Source organism: Chroicocephalus ridibundus, chromosome 2 (assembly GCF_963924245.1).
Source record: "Chroicocephalus ridibundus chromosome 2, bChrRid1.1, whole genome shotgun sequence".
Taxonomy (NCBI): Eukaryota; Metazoa; Chordata; class Aves; order Charadriiformes; family Laridae; genus Chroicocephalus; species Chroicocephalus ridibundus.
The window spans coordinates 146,392,497-146,408,409 of NC_086285.1; the positions used below are offsets into that span (position 1 = coordinate 146,392,497).

Sequence of the window (15,913 nt, forward strand, 5' to 3'; positions counted from 1 at the left end):
ATCACACATGATAACTTTTACTCTGAGTATCTAGATTGAGACTTCCCAAAACATTTTAAGCCTTGCTTAAAATGCTATTTCAGATGTCATTTAAAGAGACTCCCAGAAGAGATGTGGGCTTCTGAAAATCCAAAATAATTTTTTAAAGTTGCTCCGCAACTATCAGTGACAGCTAATGCCCATACTGACAACATGAGAACCCTTTACCTAAATGCTGCCCCTGCACAAAGACGAATCTTTCCCAAGGGAACATGGGAAACTTTCCAGGCCTATTTTTCTTTTCTTGTGAAGTTTGACAGCTTCAAGCTCCAGGACTGCCCAAAGCCAGGAAATTAACTTTGTAAGTGCAGTAATACTTGTTTTTAAAAGCAGGCAGGAAATATGACATTTTACATTTTAGTTTTTTAATTCTCTTTAATCAGACACATTACAATGCACAACTGTGTCTTTAGCCAGGTAACAGGGTGCCATCCTTCAGATCAGGAAGAGATGATGAAGAACTCCTAGTGCTTCCTCTGGCCTTTTAGGTACAAGGAATATTGCAGATATTCTAAATGAGGACGATTTCCCCGTTTAGTATAGCATTCCCCCTATACTTATAAAGCCTTTATAACAATTCAGTCACAGTTTTCATTTATTTTTGTAATTGAGATTGCAGCTACTGCAGCTAGGGATCTTATTGAACTGAGGATCAACCTTGCATTCTAATACATAAAACCCCACCACTTCGTAGGGTATTTTCAACGTAAGCATCATAAACTTTTGAAAATAAACTCTCACTGAAGTTAACCATCCCGCTAGCGATGCAGCTTTCCAGCTCTCCAGTGCTCATTAAGAGAGATTGCTTATGAAACAAAATCTTTTTATTTAATGCTACACAATCTGAATTGAAGGAATAGAACACATATTTCACCTCAGGACCAAGCTATAGGGATACATCCCAAAACATTTTTCAAAGTAAAACCAGATTACCAAATACCAATCAGTGCAAGAGACATCTTTATCCATTTGCGCTCAGAGTATTTTTTAGACAAACTACAGCATCAGAACATTTAAGTACCTCTCCCCCATACAGCACAAAGGTCGAGAGCAGATTTCTTGCCTTGTGGGAGCCAGTTTGTCAGGATATATGTATCGATAACATTAAAGAAAAATAAATGAAGCGTTACATTCTGATGTCAGGTGTACAAGTGCAGTAGTGGATTACTCTCAGAGGAGAACAACATTATCTATAAAAGTTAAGTGGTGTACAGGTTATCCCAGAGTGACTATCATACAGAGAAACTTTATGCCAAATTAAGTATTTACAGAGATACTGTCACAGCAAAGAGGACAGGAAGCTAGTCTCACAGAAGTAGTTCAATAAAGAGCAAATGAGCAGACGAAGACAAAGGCTTTGACTTTATATAATAAAATACCAAGTGCATCCTTTTAAGTGAATGAGTCTTTGAGACTATGGTCCTAGATTTTAGGAAGCCATTTGAAGGTCAGATGTACAGTCCTGCTGCGCAGCAAAGGTTACTTGGACTGCCAGAGTTTTTACATCCGTTGTAACCTCAGTAAATCACAGCAATTCTAGTATTGTTACTTACTGCAAGGTCAAAACTAAAGCTCTTAAATAAGCTCCCTCCAAATGCCAAAGATGGGATTTTGTATAGCAGACCTTCTAGCACAATTCAGACGTTTCTCCACTACTTCTGTGCTGTATATCTGGGATTAGAACTGAGCCCAGAACACTTTAAGGGTAATTATGTTTAGCTGCTCAAATGTTCTTGGCCAGAGAGTTATTATCCAGCTTTTTCTTGTCAATGCAACTTTAATCACATCCGATTTCTTAAAGTAGCCATATTATTTTAGTTACTTTGGCTCTTTTCCAACAGGCTTATTTCAAGCTAGTTGTGAAGAAAGGTTATTAATGGCTGGCTATTTTACATATTTCTTGAAGAGCTGCTACTGAAATAACCAGACGCATTTGTGGGAGAACATGTGCGGCTGACTGCTCAAAATATGATTAAAAATATTTTCAAATCAATTTTTCAACTAAGAGCAGAGCCGCTTTAATCTAATATTTGCAAGCATTTTTCAAGCCAGCATACCCAGAAGCTTTCAGTCCTGCCACCTCTCAGCCATCTACCAAATATGATGTGTAACAGGAGTCTCTCCAGTGCATGACTCCAAGGAACGTGATCCCTCATTGTAAAGGAATCCCATTCAAAATGGCTTGCAGTATTAGACTCCAGTACACAGGACAAAAACGTAGAAGGAAGTCTCATGATTCTCACGCAATTCCTAGGGAGTCTGCTGCGCCTTGAGCCAACAACTTGACCACTAGTGACCGGGCTCAAGCAAGCAGCACACTGAACAGTAAATCTGAGCAGCTTCCCTCTTCGCTTAAGATTAATTTACTGTAATGTACATTACTTTCAGTGGAATGACACTGCTCATGTTTTGGCAGGATGGGGAAAAATTCCACTTTGTCTTTTTTTTATTTTATAAGGCAGATAATGCAGAAAGTTGAAACAGAACTTCTACAAGGATTTAATCTGTGATATTGTAAAATCAAAGTACTACTTTATTAAATGAGTTATTTTACACAATATGAACATCAATATAATTACAATTGTAAAAAATTTTTTATAACAAGTATGGACTGATTTTTCAGGATTTCCAAATAGGGCACAACTGTACATTTACACAGAATTGTCTTTGCATGAAGCCCAAGAGGGAACAGCATAAAAATATGAATGTTTCTGTAGCCCCTTCATTTTTGCTGATCAACAGTTTTAGAAAAGCAGCTGCAGGTTTGTTATGTAAGGTCTGACAGTAGAAGAGTCAATAGGTGCCATGATTTCACCTATAAAAAACAAGAATAACTCAGTTAAGCTGAACTGTTACACAATGCTGTTTACCTTTATGTGAATGAAATACCATAATACTGGTTTTTACCTCATTTCAGCCTTTTATTATAGCCACTTTCAGTTACAGCCTAACAACTGGCTATTGGGAAATCTCTTCTATAGTTAACACAGAGGTTAAGTTTTATATTTGAATGCAGAAAAACCTGCATTCACTTGCATAGCTTCAGGAACAAAAAGGCTCAATTGTTGGAAATATACTAAACAACTATTTCCATTATGTGTTTTGTAGCAACAGACAGATTGCATTTATTATATGTATTTTGTTCAAAGCAAAACTAACATTTTAACGCAAGAACTAAATAATAAAGTATTCCTACAACTCTAAGGATGACCATTTGAAATAACATTAATCCCTTTTAAAACAACCTCCATACACAGTGAAATGCCACTGCCATTTCACCCACATAACTATTAGTTTGTTTCTCCTGTATAACATTTCAGGGGTATAAATTTAACCTATAGTTAATTTTTATATTAAAGGAAAAGAACCAAGTTTTAAGTCTCAGTTGTTGGTGGTAAAAAAAAACCTGATTCATAATATAACTTTCACAGACAATCATTTAAAAGTTAAGGTAATGACCTGTAGACAACTTTACGCCTGAACATCAGCCAGTTCTGGAGGAAGTGGAGTCTTAGGATGCTTGCTCTCAAAGTGCTGTTTGAAGGTCTTGGGATCCGGCATTTGTGTCTGATTAAAGAGAGACATTTAACTTTATGCACAGTACAAGTGTTAAATGATACTACAAAACCTGTTCCCCCCCCTACATTTTATTTTCTTTTTCCTGAAGCAAACAGTCTCCTCAATGACACCGCTCTAATGACAGAAGAGACATTAACTTAGCTGCAGATTAAGACAGAATATTTAACCTCAGATTTTCAGAGAGGTGCATTTAAGCACGAGTATCTCACTGTTTTGGCATGTTGATGACAGTATTCTTGCTAGAAATTTCCCTGCAGATCTTACACTTCACATGCTGGTTTGTTGGAAAACCTCCCTTCCTACCATTCTCTTTTTCAACACTTAAAAGATAAACATGTATCCTTTTCAGAATCAAATCTTTCCAAAAGCTATTTTTTTTATTTCTCAACAGGCCAAAGAGTTATGTGGCACAGACTGATTCTCTGCTTGGCACAAGCTACCTCAGACCGCTGCTGCTACACAGTTGCAGGCATCAACTACCCAAAGCGATTGCTGCTACAGCCTGATTTCACAAGAAAAGGAACTGGTTACAAGTACTTAAGCGAGCAGCCCCGAATTTGGAATCTTATTTAAGACATTCAGAGTGACACATCTATTCTGGGACTGACCATTTAAGTGAAAATGGCAAGTTTATCCTTCAGCTCCAGAACAAGCACATTCAGGAAAATCAGCCAGAAGGAAAGTATAATCTGATTAGTGCTCACATTTCTGATCTTCTGTCAAGTCATTTATTCTAGTAGAAGTTACTGTGTATCAGACTTACACTAAAGCACCACCACTTTTCCTCTCCTCATTAATATCAATAATCAGTGATTCTAAGATGGGCCAATTCCATCACAAAGAAAAAGATGTTTCCATTTGGAGGCTGAACAGGAAGTGATCTCACACTTTTTACATACTGTACTAACAGCACATGCAGACGCCTGCAATTCAAAAGGCAAAATAACTACCCAAAACAGATCTGTACATGACCTCTCAAATTTTCTCATATCTCAATTATCAGTAGAGCTGAGTAATCTGTAAGCATGTCGCATAACAGATGCAAATGCTTATAGCAACAAGCTAGACAGCCATTTAAGAAGTATTTTAGTTTCCAGTATATAATCTTCTAAAAATTCTGCTCTAGGCTGGAAGCTAGACCTGCCTACAATAATATTTTGTCTTACCCTACAGACAGTGCAGGTATATATCAAGGCAGCCTTGGCTGCAGCCTTCTGATCATGTCCTTGTTTCTTTTTTTGCTCAGCTTGCTTTTTAGCATTTTTCTGCTGCGACTGAATCTTCTGCTGTCCACGAGCCATATCTACAAACAAAAAGAAGACATTTAGTCTACAAATGTGAGAAACAACTGCTTCTAGCTGACTCAGAAGCCATAACCATGAGCATAAAGCAGTCGTGCACTCTGTCCATAAGGCCTACAACTCACATAACTTATATACGACAGACATCCATTCAAGTTCTTTACTACATAAAGCCTCTCTGGTTCTAGTATCCTTAAAATACGTACCAGAATTATTAGGTGATTCTAAGGTTTATTCCTCTACAAAGAGCTCCAAGGTCTACTTTTGAAAAGTGTTTTCAATAGTCATAATAATTAAAGTTTCCTTTACAGTTAACAGATACTTATTATCTGTTTTCACGGGTACAGTAAAATTTAGTTGTTTCTTTTTTTTTTTTTTAAAGCTTAAGACTCAACCTTTATTTCTAGGACTTGAAACAGGTTCCAAGAAAGGCAAATCAAAGCATTACCCGAGCTATAGTACTGTCTTCTGGTGCATGTGCTTGTGAGCTGCTTTGGAAATGCCAAGAACAATAGGTCATCCCCTTTTATTCAAGGCTATTTTTCCAGGTGGCACTCATTTTGATTTTCAACCAACTTTACATGCATACATATTTCTTAGAAAGAAGTAAAATCGCCCCCATCAGAAGCCATTACTCTATATAAAACAACAGCATAAAGGAAGCAAACACTATTGCCATATGCCATTAGAAGGTCCACCATAGAAAGAAACAAGATACAAAAATCACATTTCAGGGAGCACCAGAACAGCACATTTTACAACAGCAACGCTCCACCCGCATGCAGCCCACTAGGCCACCCTATTCAGTTTGCACCCCACCCCCAGAGCAGACGCCAGGCAGGATTTGGGCACACCAAAAGCGCAGGCTTCAGAGCGTGGTTATATCACCCAGCAGCCCACTTTCCGCTATTAGCTCTCTCGCAGTCCCTCACAGCCCACACACAATCCAGTTGTGCGGCACTCAAAGAAGCACAAGGCTTACTATACAAGCACAGGACAGATAGCCACGTCCATTGTTTGCAGGACAACTAGTAAAGTCTAACATGCTCAGAAGATTGGCTGGTTGGTCATTGCCCCTCTACACAGCCTGGGCATTTGCTGTAAGTTTGGTATTCATGAGAGACACTGCGTGGCTACCACAGGTCCGTCATGCAGTCCTTCCAACAAGGACTGACAGCCTTGTACTGCTGCAAGAGGGAGAACAGCCTATCCAAACAGAGACCGACCTACAGTAAATGCGTGTGAAAAGCCCTTAAAACCATTATGAAAATGAAGTTTCTATGAAACACCAACTACATCTGGAAATTCACTAGTAGAGCAAGAATTTCTGGACATGTATCACAGTGCTTAACACTGAGCAGAAAGATGGTCCTGAGACCCAGAACAGCTCTTGCGGCTTGAGAGGCACCTCTCAGGCCACAGTCCAGTTCTTTCACTGTATTTAACACCACCACATAACCCTCTGCATAAGCATTACACTACACCTTCAGCGTTCCCTTCTCTTCCCCCATCAGTTTCTCTAAAGGAGAATTTAGAAGTCCATATGGCTAACAAAACTGAACACGAGAAAACACAAATTTTATTAACCAGCATACAGAAATACATGTGGCATTCTACAGTTTCCATAAGATACAGCATTGAATAAGACTAAAAATATCAGCCTATGTTTCACTGTATGCTAGTTACACCAGAACGTCCCAGCCAGGGCCTCACACTGTTTATGTACAACATGGCTCAATGAGAACACTAAATTGAACACTGAATTCTCATCTAAAAAGAATAAAATAAAGGAGAGATATTGCCAACAGCTTTACATACACTAGAAGGAACTGTAGGTTTTACTTCAGTTCTGAAGGATTACTGTAATGCTAATAAAATAGAAGTCGGGCGTTCCTGATAGAAAATATTCAGATATAATAAAAAATAATTACTTTCATGAAGTGTTTGGATATTACTTAATATTTTAGTCCCTTGATAAGAGCCTGTTAAGTAGTACATTGCAACAGCCAAACACATTGAGCTTGTATGTATTTGGCAACTGCTCATTTTATTTAAGACAAACAAGAAAACAGGAACAAAAACATCTGCTTAAAAATATCAACCTCCATATGATACCCAAGACCAAAAATCCAAGATAATGTAAGAAATACTGCAAATTTAAATACTGCAGATTACACTAATACAGTTGAAACACACAGGGTGAATACGCAATTGCTGGAAAATTAAGATTATTTGGACTATCAGTATTCGAAGTGACAAAAATAATCCCAAAGTTCGTTTAAAAGAATGATGAACTCATCTACAAGGCTAAATCTGTATTTCAGTTGCACAACATAGATAAGTGTTGTTTTCCCTATCAGGCACACCCTCAGAGAGTCCAGCAAACCGGCCTGCTGTTTTGAAATAAAAATGTGTGAGCCCACAGGAAGCCTAACACCCCACAAAAACGTGCTGCCAAATCATAATGGCAACAGTAGGGGCATTACAAAGCAGCGAGGCTGGAGCCTGCAGTATGTTAATGCCTCACGCTGGGTCATTTCCTTGTAAGTAGCCAGAACCTGAGCAGAGAGTTTCAAGTCCTAAAACCGGACACCGACAGCTGCTTCCGCTGTCACTTCCAGAAACAAACGGCGGCTTGAGGTACCCTGGCTTCCCCGGCCCGGCAGCCAAGGGCTTGGGCCGGGGGAGCGCCAGGCTCGGCCTTCGCCCGGCACCACCGCGAGGGCAGCCCGCGGCCTGGGCCCGGCCTGAAGCGCGAAGGGGCAGAGGGAGGCCACGGCCCCGCCGGGAGGCCCCCGCGGGGCGGGGGCGGCCGCAGCCCGACCAGCCCCACCACACGCCCCGCGGGAAGGGGTCTGAGGAAGGAAGCGGGCCCCGGCGCGGAGCCCCAGCCGCGGGAAGGCCGCCCACGGCAGGCCGGGAGCGCAGCGCGTCTCGCTGCCGGGCCGCCCCCTTCCCCCCCAGGGCGGGCCTGCTCCGCCGCGCCATGCCAGGCCCGCTCCCATCACACCCGCCCCGACCCCCACCCCACCCGCCCCACTGCGCTGCGCCGCACGAAGGGCCGGCGCCCGCCGCTCACCCGGCCTGGGCGATCCGGCCTGGGCGGCCCTGGCGAGCGGGAGGAGAAGGCTCCGCGCGGCCCCGCAGCAGCCGCCGCCGCCGCCTGCCCGAGAAGAGGAGGAGGAGGAGGAGGAGGAGAGGCGGGGGGACACTGCGCATGCGCAGCCCCGCCCCGGCGCCCGCGCTGCCCGGCCCTGGCAGCGCGCGACCCGGCCCCACCGGCCAATGGCGGCGCCCGCCTCTTACATAACGCGGGGGGGAGGGCGCTGCCGCCGCCGCGCGGGCCTGCCCTGGGCGCGCGCTGGCCGCCCCGCCCTGCCGTGAGGGGGTCCCGGGGAGGGGGGAGGCCGCGGTTGTCGCCGGCCGCCGGTCCTGGCAGCCGGGCGGCTGGGCTGGCGGTCGCCGTCCTCGGGGGCAGGGCGAAGCCCGGGGAGGCCGCCTCGGCCCTGAGGGGGCTGCGAGGCAAGGGCCGTGCCTCACGTCTCAGGGGCCAATGTCCGGCATGGCCGGGGGCCTGGTGCTCGGGGAAAGGATGAGGGACGTGGCATGACTGCGGCCAGAGATCCAGCCGAGCTCTGCCCACGCTGTTCCCCAGCATCATGGCCCCCGCTGCCCCGCAGGTAGGTTTTCAACGAGCTCCGTCCGGCCTTGGCAGGCCGTGGGCAGCGCCGCGCCGCAGCGCCGGTGGGACTGCGGTAGGGGCCTACCCTCAGACCATCTCCTCTGTTCCCGGCAGGCCCTGCTCGCAGCCACATTCCTCTGTGCTTAGCATACCGACACAGCCTAAAAATAGTTACTGCTCCTCCTCAGTGGGATCCAGGAGAATGGCTCTGGAGAGGCTGTACGGAAGGGGCTGGAGGCCGGGCAGGGATCCTGGAGAGGATGAAATTCTGTTAAGGTGTCAGCTCACACAGAAAGCCAATGCAGAGGCTACAGGGGTTAAATGAACTGAAAGCAGAAGGAAACGGCCAGAGATGAGAAGCAGAATTTTCTTCAAGTTGAAGTGCGCTAGATCTTATTGTGTCATTTAAAGCAAGAACCGCAGAGGAAGTCACAGGCTGCATTCACAGCACAAGCGATTTGAAAGGTATTGGCTTGCTTGAATACAGATGTAGGCGGGTCCTGTAAAGAAGGCTAAAGGAGCACTTTACTTTAGCACTGTATTTTCTATCAACATTTTCATATATCCCAAGGGAAGGCTGAACGTCTGCGCCTTCTCAGATTATACACCTGGTAGGAAAAGGAGAAATAGAGGCAGCATCTCTGCTCAGAGAGGACATTCTACCAGTCTTTGAGCAATTGTTGTGTCTTTAAAATAAGCCTGTAGTCTTGAACAGTTTGTGTCTGGGGCAAAACAGCAAACATAATACACTTACTGGAGGAATTACTAGGTATTGGCTATGCATTTTACAGAGGCCCAGACTAGGTGGCTGTAATGTTCCCTTCCATCTGAGAGAGAAGAAAAGCAACAAAAAAAGTCCCCAAAGCAGTACAGTGAACATTTTGGGCCATCATTATGAGTCGTGCCCAGAGCACGATGGCAGTTACAGGGGAACTATTTAGCAGATTATTGACATTTAAGTCACTGGAAGTAGGTCTGGATGTGACAAGATCTAAGACAGTCAAACATAAGCCTATGATAACAAACGAAGTTCTATTTTTCCTGTTTTCAGTGATCTCTTCCATATTAAACTGACAGCAATAAAAATGCTTATACCTGGGCAGTGCAATCCAAAATGCATTGAAATGATCTTGTCAGTACATTTGTCACTTTATGAAAATACGCAACTATAAAAAACCAGAAAGTACATGTGCGCATGCGTGTGGGGCGGTGGGGAGAGGTAGGCATTTTGGGTTCTGTGCTTGGAAGCAGGTGGCTTTCAGAATGAGGTTTCGCTTTGATCAGAGAGAAGACTGCTGAGTGAAAAAGTAGGCTCTTTCCTGGCTGATACTATTTTAGGAAGACTGCTGGCCTCAGATGTGGAACCGGAGGTGGCTTTCAAGTGTCATGTCCCCATACTATGGTGCTGCTGTGCACCTGGCTGGACAAGAATTTTGAATACAGCAGATTTCTTGAACGCATGTTGAACTGGTCTCTGAACGTTTTTCTGCTTTTGGTGGAACAGAGGATCTCCTGGCAGGATGGGGGACTACGGCCTTCCCTCTGGCTGCTCTGACTTTTGTCCCTTTGTGCTGTAGATCCTGGTCACAGCATTGGTCCCTGTATTGCCCAAAGCACGGCTGTGCAATTTAGGTGCTTCCGAAGAGGCTGCTAGGAAACAAAAACCTGGCGTGAAAAAAGAATACGAGTTCCAATAGTTGAGATTTCTACTATGAAGAGAACGAGGAAAATTTCCCATTCACTCTAAATTATTTTTCAAAATTCATTCACTGCAAGAAACTTACTTATCACAGCAAAAGGGATATTTCCATGCATGTGTGCCTGTTAGCAGAGATACACGGGTGATAGATACGGTGAGCTGGTGGAGAGGCGAGACCGGTCTGTGTGCTGGATGCTTTGCATAGCTCTGACAAAATGAACCCATCGTAATTGCAGTTTATCTGACTTACGGACTTCCTCTGCTTTGTGTTCCTCCCATAGGAGGTGAAGCAAGCCAGAGTATATGAATGAAAGTATAAATAGAAGTTAAAATGAAAAATAAACGTAAGCTTTAGAGTGAAATGTTGTATCTTTAAATTGCTAGAAATATACTGCAGCATTTGTATACGTGCTTCTTGTTTAATTGTTGTTTTCTCATTTAAAAACAACTCATAAACCCCACAGATATTACCAAGTATTCTGCATTAAAATAGAGTGAAAATCAAGAATACCTCTCAGTAGTTAAGGGTAGACCAACTGCAAGGAGTTTGTCATTATCCCCAAGCCAAGCCTTAGAAAAATGTTTCAGTGGTTACAATTCACTGAAATCTGTGGCAGCATCGTACATATAGAAAACACAGCTCCATATGCGCATGGATAAGGCATTTTAGCTCTCATGGAGCCCCTAAGAATAGTCCAATTTTTTCTTTAAAGAATACATTATTATCTTCTCATGATGAGATTGTTGATGAGGAACAAGACTCCAATTTAAGGCCAAGCATGAATGTAGTGAACAACATGACCAGAAAAAGCAAAATGCTGGTCTACTCAGGAGGAAAGCAGCAAAAGAAACAGGAAGGAGCAATGCTGTAAGACAGGATTATTTTTTAGTTTTTCTTTTCAAAGTCTTCATTATTCTCATGCTCATTTCCCATCTCTTTGGTTTCCAGCCCCCCATCATTTTCTGTGCCTGCACAGAGGTGCAATTTCTGTCATTAGATCAAAATATCTGTTCTGCTCAAAAGTAACTTGTTGACACTTGTATTTTGTTGCAAGTCAGTTTGAGGTCTGTCACCTTAGTGTGACTGGCATCCCCAGCACAATTCCCTGCTATGCACCAGCTGACATTTCGACATGTGTTATTAAACCCATTTTGAAAGCAATTGTTCTGAGGTGCAGGTCAAGTTTGCTCACAGCAGCATAGGTGGGGCTGCATCTCCCTTCTGAATCAACTCCTGTCTGCCTGCCAGGTCCTCCCACTGCTGTTCCTGACTGTGCTCGCTGCCTGCATCTTTTTCCTGCTTGTTTGCTTCCGTGATCACTATTGATCCAGTGTCTCATTGATCAAACATCATCTCACCAGCTAAACGCTGGCTTGTGGTCAAGTGCTGCCCTTTGCTATTCACTTGCAGGGAGTATGTGTGCCAGTACCGTGTGCCTGGCTATTGATTGATTTCATTTGGTGTCCCACCGTGACCCCTCAGCACGTCTGAACAAGTTAAGGGAAGGAAAGGGGACATGCCCTGAGCCCTGCAAGTGACAGAGATCTTCACACTAGATTTTGTGGATGCAGACCAATGTTGACAAGAATGCAGAACAGCAGAGATTGGCTTTGCAGTTGAAGGTTGTAAGACACAGAATTTTAAGCCAGTATCCTTTGAAAGGATATTCAAAGCCAATGCGGTGGTAGATCAGAGTCAGTATCGCTGAATTTCAAGGTGACATGGTCACAGGCAGAACTCCAGACAGGCTGAAGTCCTCTACAGGTAGTATTGTTTGATATAAAACATTGTGCAGCAGCCCTTAACCTAGCTCACAGGACTGACAGGGTAGCGTTTTGCTCATTTATCCTTTTTCTGCTTTATGGACTTCTACCTCCTCCCTTTCCCATGCGTTAACATACCATTCTTTTTCCTGTGAATGCATTTTTTCACAACCACTGCTCCAGCTCTCATACATCCAGTTCATGCCTCCCTGACACAACATTAACTCCTGTCCCTCCGTTGACCCTGGTTGCTGTGTGCTGCTTTTCCGCAGTGGGAGTGTTGGCACCTCATGGGATTGCCCAGTATCGCTGTCGTGGCAAATACAAAAATCTTAAATCACAAAGATACAAAGATCTTAAATCACATATTTGGTTCATAGATTCAGTAGATTCTTAGCTCTGCACTGGTATGAGATGATACCAAATCACAATACATATATACTGCAGAAAGAAATATTTTAAGGCAAGTGATGGTATGCCTCTTTCTGCATGTTACTGTAGAACCAAGTATTTTGTAGTGTACAGTATGCTGATCTGTAAGGTTTAAAAATGGAAAATGAAAGGGAAAAATAAAAAAAGAGCAAATAAAATGAGAAAGAAAGCCAAAGACCGTGCTCTGTTTTGAAGGAAGCCGGCACAGCAATGCAGCAATCTTGGCAGGGCTCCTCAAGCTTGTGATACCCTTACACTTCCACATTAGCTTTGAAGAACCAGCCCCATTAGCAGCAATGCAGCATCTTTTCCTAGTTTGCCTGCTGCCATTCTGAACAGTCTTGTTGTTTCAGGGACACCCGATAGGTGACACCCACCAGAACAAGGACAACTTCATGTGATGTCCACCATATTGACAGCCTCCCTGTGCTGCTCACCATACTGATCCTCCCATCAGCAGACTTCAGAGGTACATAAACAAGAGTGACATTATCCTTCCTAGCAGGACTGTCCCCTCTTCTTCCACACCCCCAGTGAGCTGGCAGCCTGCCAGGTGCCCACACATCTGTTAACCTTTTCCAAAAGTTGATACAATGGTCGCCTCTACCTCACCCCTACCATGGGCCCAGGATCCTGTGCAATGAGGCAGCCTATGGAAATACTTTTGCCACCAAACCTTAAATTAGGACAAACCCAGGGAAGGGTGTCCCAAAGTTGATGTTAGGTTGTGTTGTGTTTCTTTACTTTTGCTGGCACAGAGACTACAACTAATTGCCCTTTCTCTCTTTTTTTTTTTCCCCTCCCATAGCTCCTGACCCTTTGTGGCAATCATGAACACAGCTGCTTCAGCGAACACTCCTCTCCATTGGAAGGGCAAAACAATGTTCAAGGGAGGATGTGACATAGAGCTGATCACATCCTCCGAGAGACAAAAAAAGAGAGGGCTTGAGCAAAGAATGAAGAATGCCAGAGAGGAAGGCAGTCAAAAGCTTGGAGATACAGTTCCTCAAAGGTGTGCAAGGCATATGCACCTCCTGAAGAGCATGGGCAAAGATTGCTTTGTGGCCTCTTAAGTATTTTGCAGTCTCTTCTCTTTTAAATCCATGTTGTTGGATGTGACTTTTGCTAAAAACAACAAGGCACAAATGCCTACCTCGGCATGTCACAACTTTTTTGACCAACCCACATAGACAAACTGGAGACCTTGAGAACATACGCTTCCATTCTGTATAAACAGTTTAAAATAGATTTTAGCTTTGCACAGCATTACGTGCAGTTACTATTTTTAAATGCACACCAATTGATCCGATGTGTTCATTCCTTTTTTGCGTGTGCCCTCCATTCATGCTTTTGAGTCTCGTGTAGGTTCAAGTGCCTGACTTATCGTGAAAACCAATATATCCATACATTTTTAATTAATTCAGAATACCTAGATTTCCCTCCTCTCCACCAATATAGTTAAATATATGTATGAAGCATGAAAAAAATCCTTGCACTATGTCATGTGCACATTAAAATATGTGCAGCAATTGTAATTAAAACCTCTCACGAACATGCCAACATTGTTGACAACTTGCCTCTAGCCTCAAGGAGGGCAGTACATCCCGCTGTCTCTGCACATCCCAGAGATGCCTCTACGTTGAGGTGGCTCAAAGCATCCACCAGCTCTGCTTGCTTCCTTCTTCAGGCCCATCTGCAAGCCTCCGCCCTCGTACTAGCAAATATTTTGGTAGCTGCTTATTGTATCTTGCAGAAGGGGCAGTTACTTCTCATCCCCAGGCAGCCTCTCCATCTGTCTTTCAGTCATCCACCTGCAGATTTCACTGCCATTCTGGAACTGCTAAGGCCAGGGTGGGAAGCTCTTTCTGCTGTCCAAATAGCATGTGAAATCTTGCTGGGCCAGGAAGCAGAGGCCAAGGGTGCATCCCAGAATGACACATCCCAGAATGAGCACACAGAGAGTCAGTACACAGGAAAGGGCCCCGCAGCTGCAGGACATTCCTCATGGAAGGAAAGCAGCCTTGGACATTGGAAAGTGCCACACACACACTGCTGGTTTTCACAGATCCGCAGTGCTGGCTCAGCCCCAGCAGTCTGCTGCTTCAGGAAGAGATCCACGAGAAACATCTGCTGGATTTCAACTTTTTCCTTTTCAGATGCCCTGTTACACTCACTCTGAAGTCACTGCATGACGTAAAGGCAGGAATCCAAAGAGCCTACTGCAAACTGAGCTGTGAGGATTGCTCTGATCGCGAGTGTTTCCTGCCAGCTGCTGACAGCCCTTTGAACATAGTAAGGTCTAGCTCACAAACACTGGTGGATAAATAGAACTTGGCAAGAGAAATCAGGAGAATGATTTGGTTTGCACCAGGCCACTGTATCCCCTTGCTTTCTGCAAAAGATCCCATAGCAGCAGAGCAATGCGCTATGGGATGCAGAACAGAAAACATATTTCTGGAAGCAGCCAGCAATGCCAAAAGACTGCAGCTAAGTAATGGCAAAAGACATTACTTGCAGGGCAGTGAGGTGGAACGTACGTGCTGATTGTCAGTATTACTGCAGCTGGGTTACTGTGGATATATGAAGCGCACAGTCATGGGGCATCTACTCAGTAGATGCTCATAAGTTTACTCTTAAGACAGACTGCCACAAATGGAGGAACAGAAATCCCTGTTCCTGCTATATGGCTGGTGTCTGAGCAGCACAGGCAGAGGGCTTTTTTTTCACTGTGTCCTTTAGCCTGGCTTTTGCTTGGAAACTGCAGGAGAAAACCAAGGAGGATGAATTATGCTGCTGTGAAAATACTCAGTGCACATCTCTAATCAGGCAAGACAGAATAGCGCTTAAAGAAGAGTCCCAGAGCTGAAAAGAAACAAGACCTGGTTATGAGGTAACATTAGGTACAGACTTTGCGCATTAGTATTTACTAAGTTAGAAAAATTTAAAGCTCTCATTTAAACTACCTGATTAAAAAAAAAAAAAAAAGACGACTCATTTTAATCTGACTGCTGGTCTGTAAAGCTAATTTGAAAAATTGTGCTCTTGCAACTTGTCTGAAAAATTATAATGAACTGAAGTGGAAATGCCTGGTGCTGGAGACTTGCATATCTGTCCCAATGGGGAAGTGTCTTTTACAATGCTTCCATGGGCAAAAAGACCAGGATAGAAAACAAAGGTCTGATTGATCCTGCCCATGCTTAGACAGGTATAGAGCTTCAAGACCTGCCTGCTGCACTCTCTCCCCATCCCCAAGACAAGATTGCAATCCCTTACCATCCTGCACCTGAGCCTTCCTTCTTCCACATCTCCAGTGTACCCTTCTCCAAACCCCCTGTCCCAGCTCTTTCTGGCACTGCCCCCTGTGTCCCGGCACCCACGGTAACAAATAACTCCAGCTGTGCAAAGCTCAAACCAAGG

At 44.0% G+C, this 15,913-nt stretch overlaps 1 protein-coding gene and 1 long non-coding RNA gene across 2 annotated transcripts; one reads left to right on the forward strand and one right to left on the reverse strand.

Annotated features, from left to right (window-relative positions):
- Positions 1–394: 394 nt before the first annotated feature.
- ZNF706 (zinc finger protein 706) lies at positions 395–8,155 on the reverse strand. The gene is made up of 4 exons (XM_063327288.1): positions 7,999–8,155; positions 4,785–4,921; positions 3,499–3,606; positions 395–2,854 (listed from the first exon to the last, which is right to left on the reverse strand). Exons 2-3 carry the CDS (start codon positions 4,917–4,919, stop codon positions 3,511–3,513), a joined length of 231 nt encoding a protein of 76 aa, XP_063183358.1. The 5' UTR covers positions 4,920–4,921; positions 7,999–8,155; the 3' UTR covers positions 395–2,854; positions 3,499–3,510.
- An 85-nt stretch (positions 8,156–8,240) lies between these two features.
- On the forward strand, positions 8,241–15,450 carry LOC134512169 (uncharacterized). The gene is made up of 3 exons (XR_010070057.1): positions 8,241–8,599; positions 12,850–12,965; positions 13,305–15,450. It is a non-coding gene; the product is annotated as an uncharacterized LOC134512169 (long non-coding RNA).
- The last annotated feature ends 463 nt before the right edge of the window (positions 15,451–15,913 follow it).

Coding starts and splice junctions, on each gene's coding strand:
- ZNF706 (XM_063327288.1), bottom strand. CDS start 4,919: ATGGCTCGTGGACAGCAGAAGATTCAGTCGCAGCAGAAAAATGCTAAA. Junction 3,607..4,784: donor ATACCTGCACTGTCTGTAGG/GTAAGACAAAAT, acceptor CTCTTTAATCAG/ACACAAATGCCGGATCCCAA.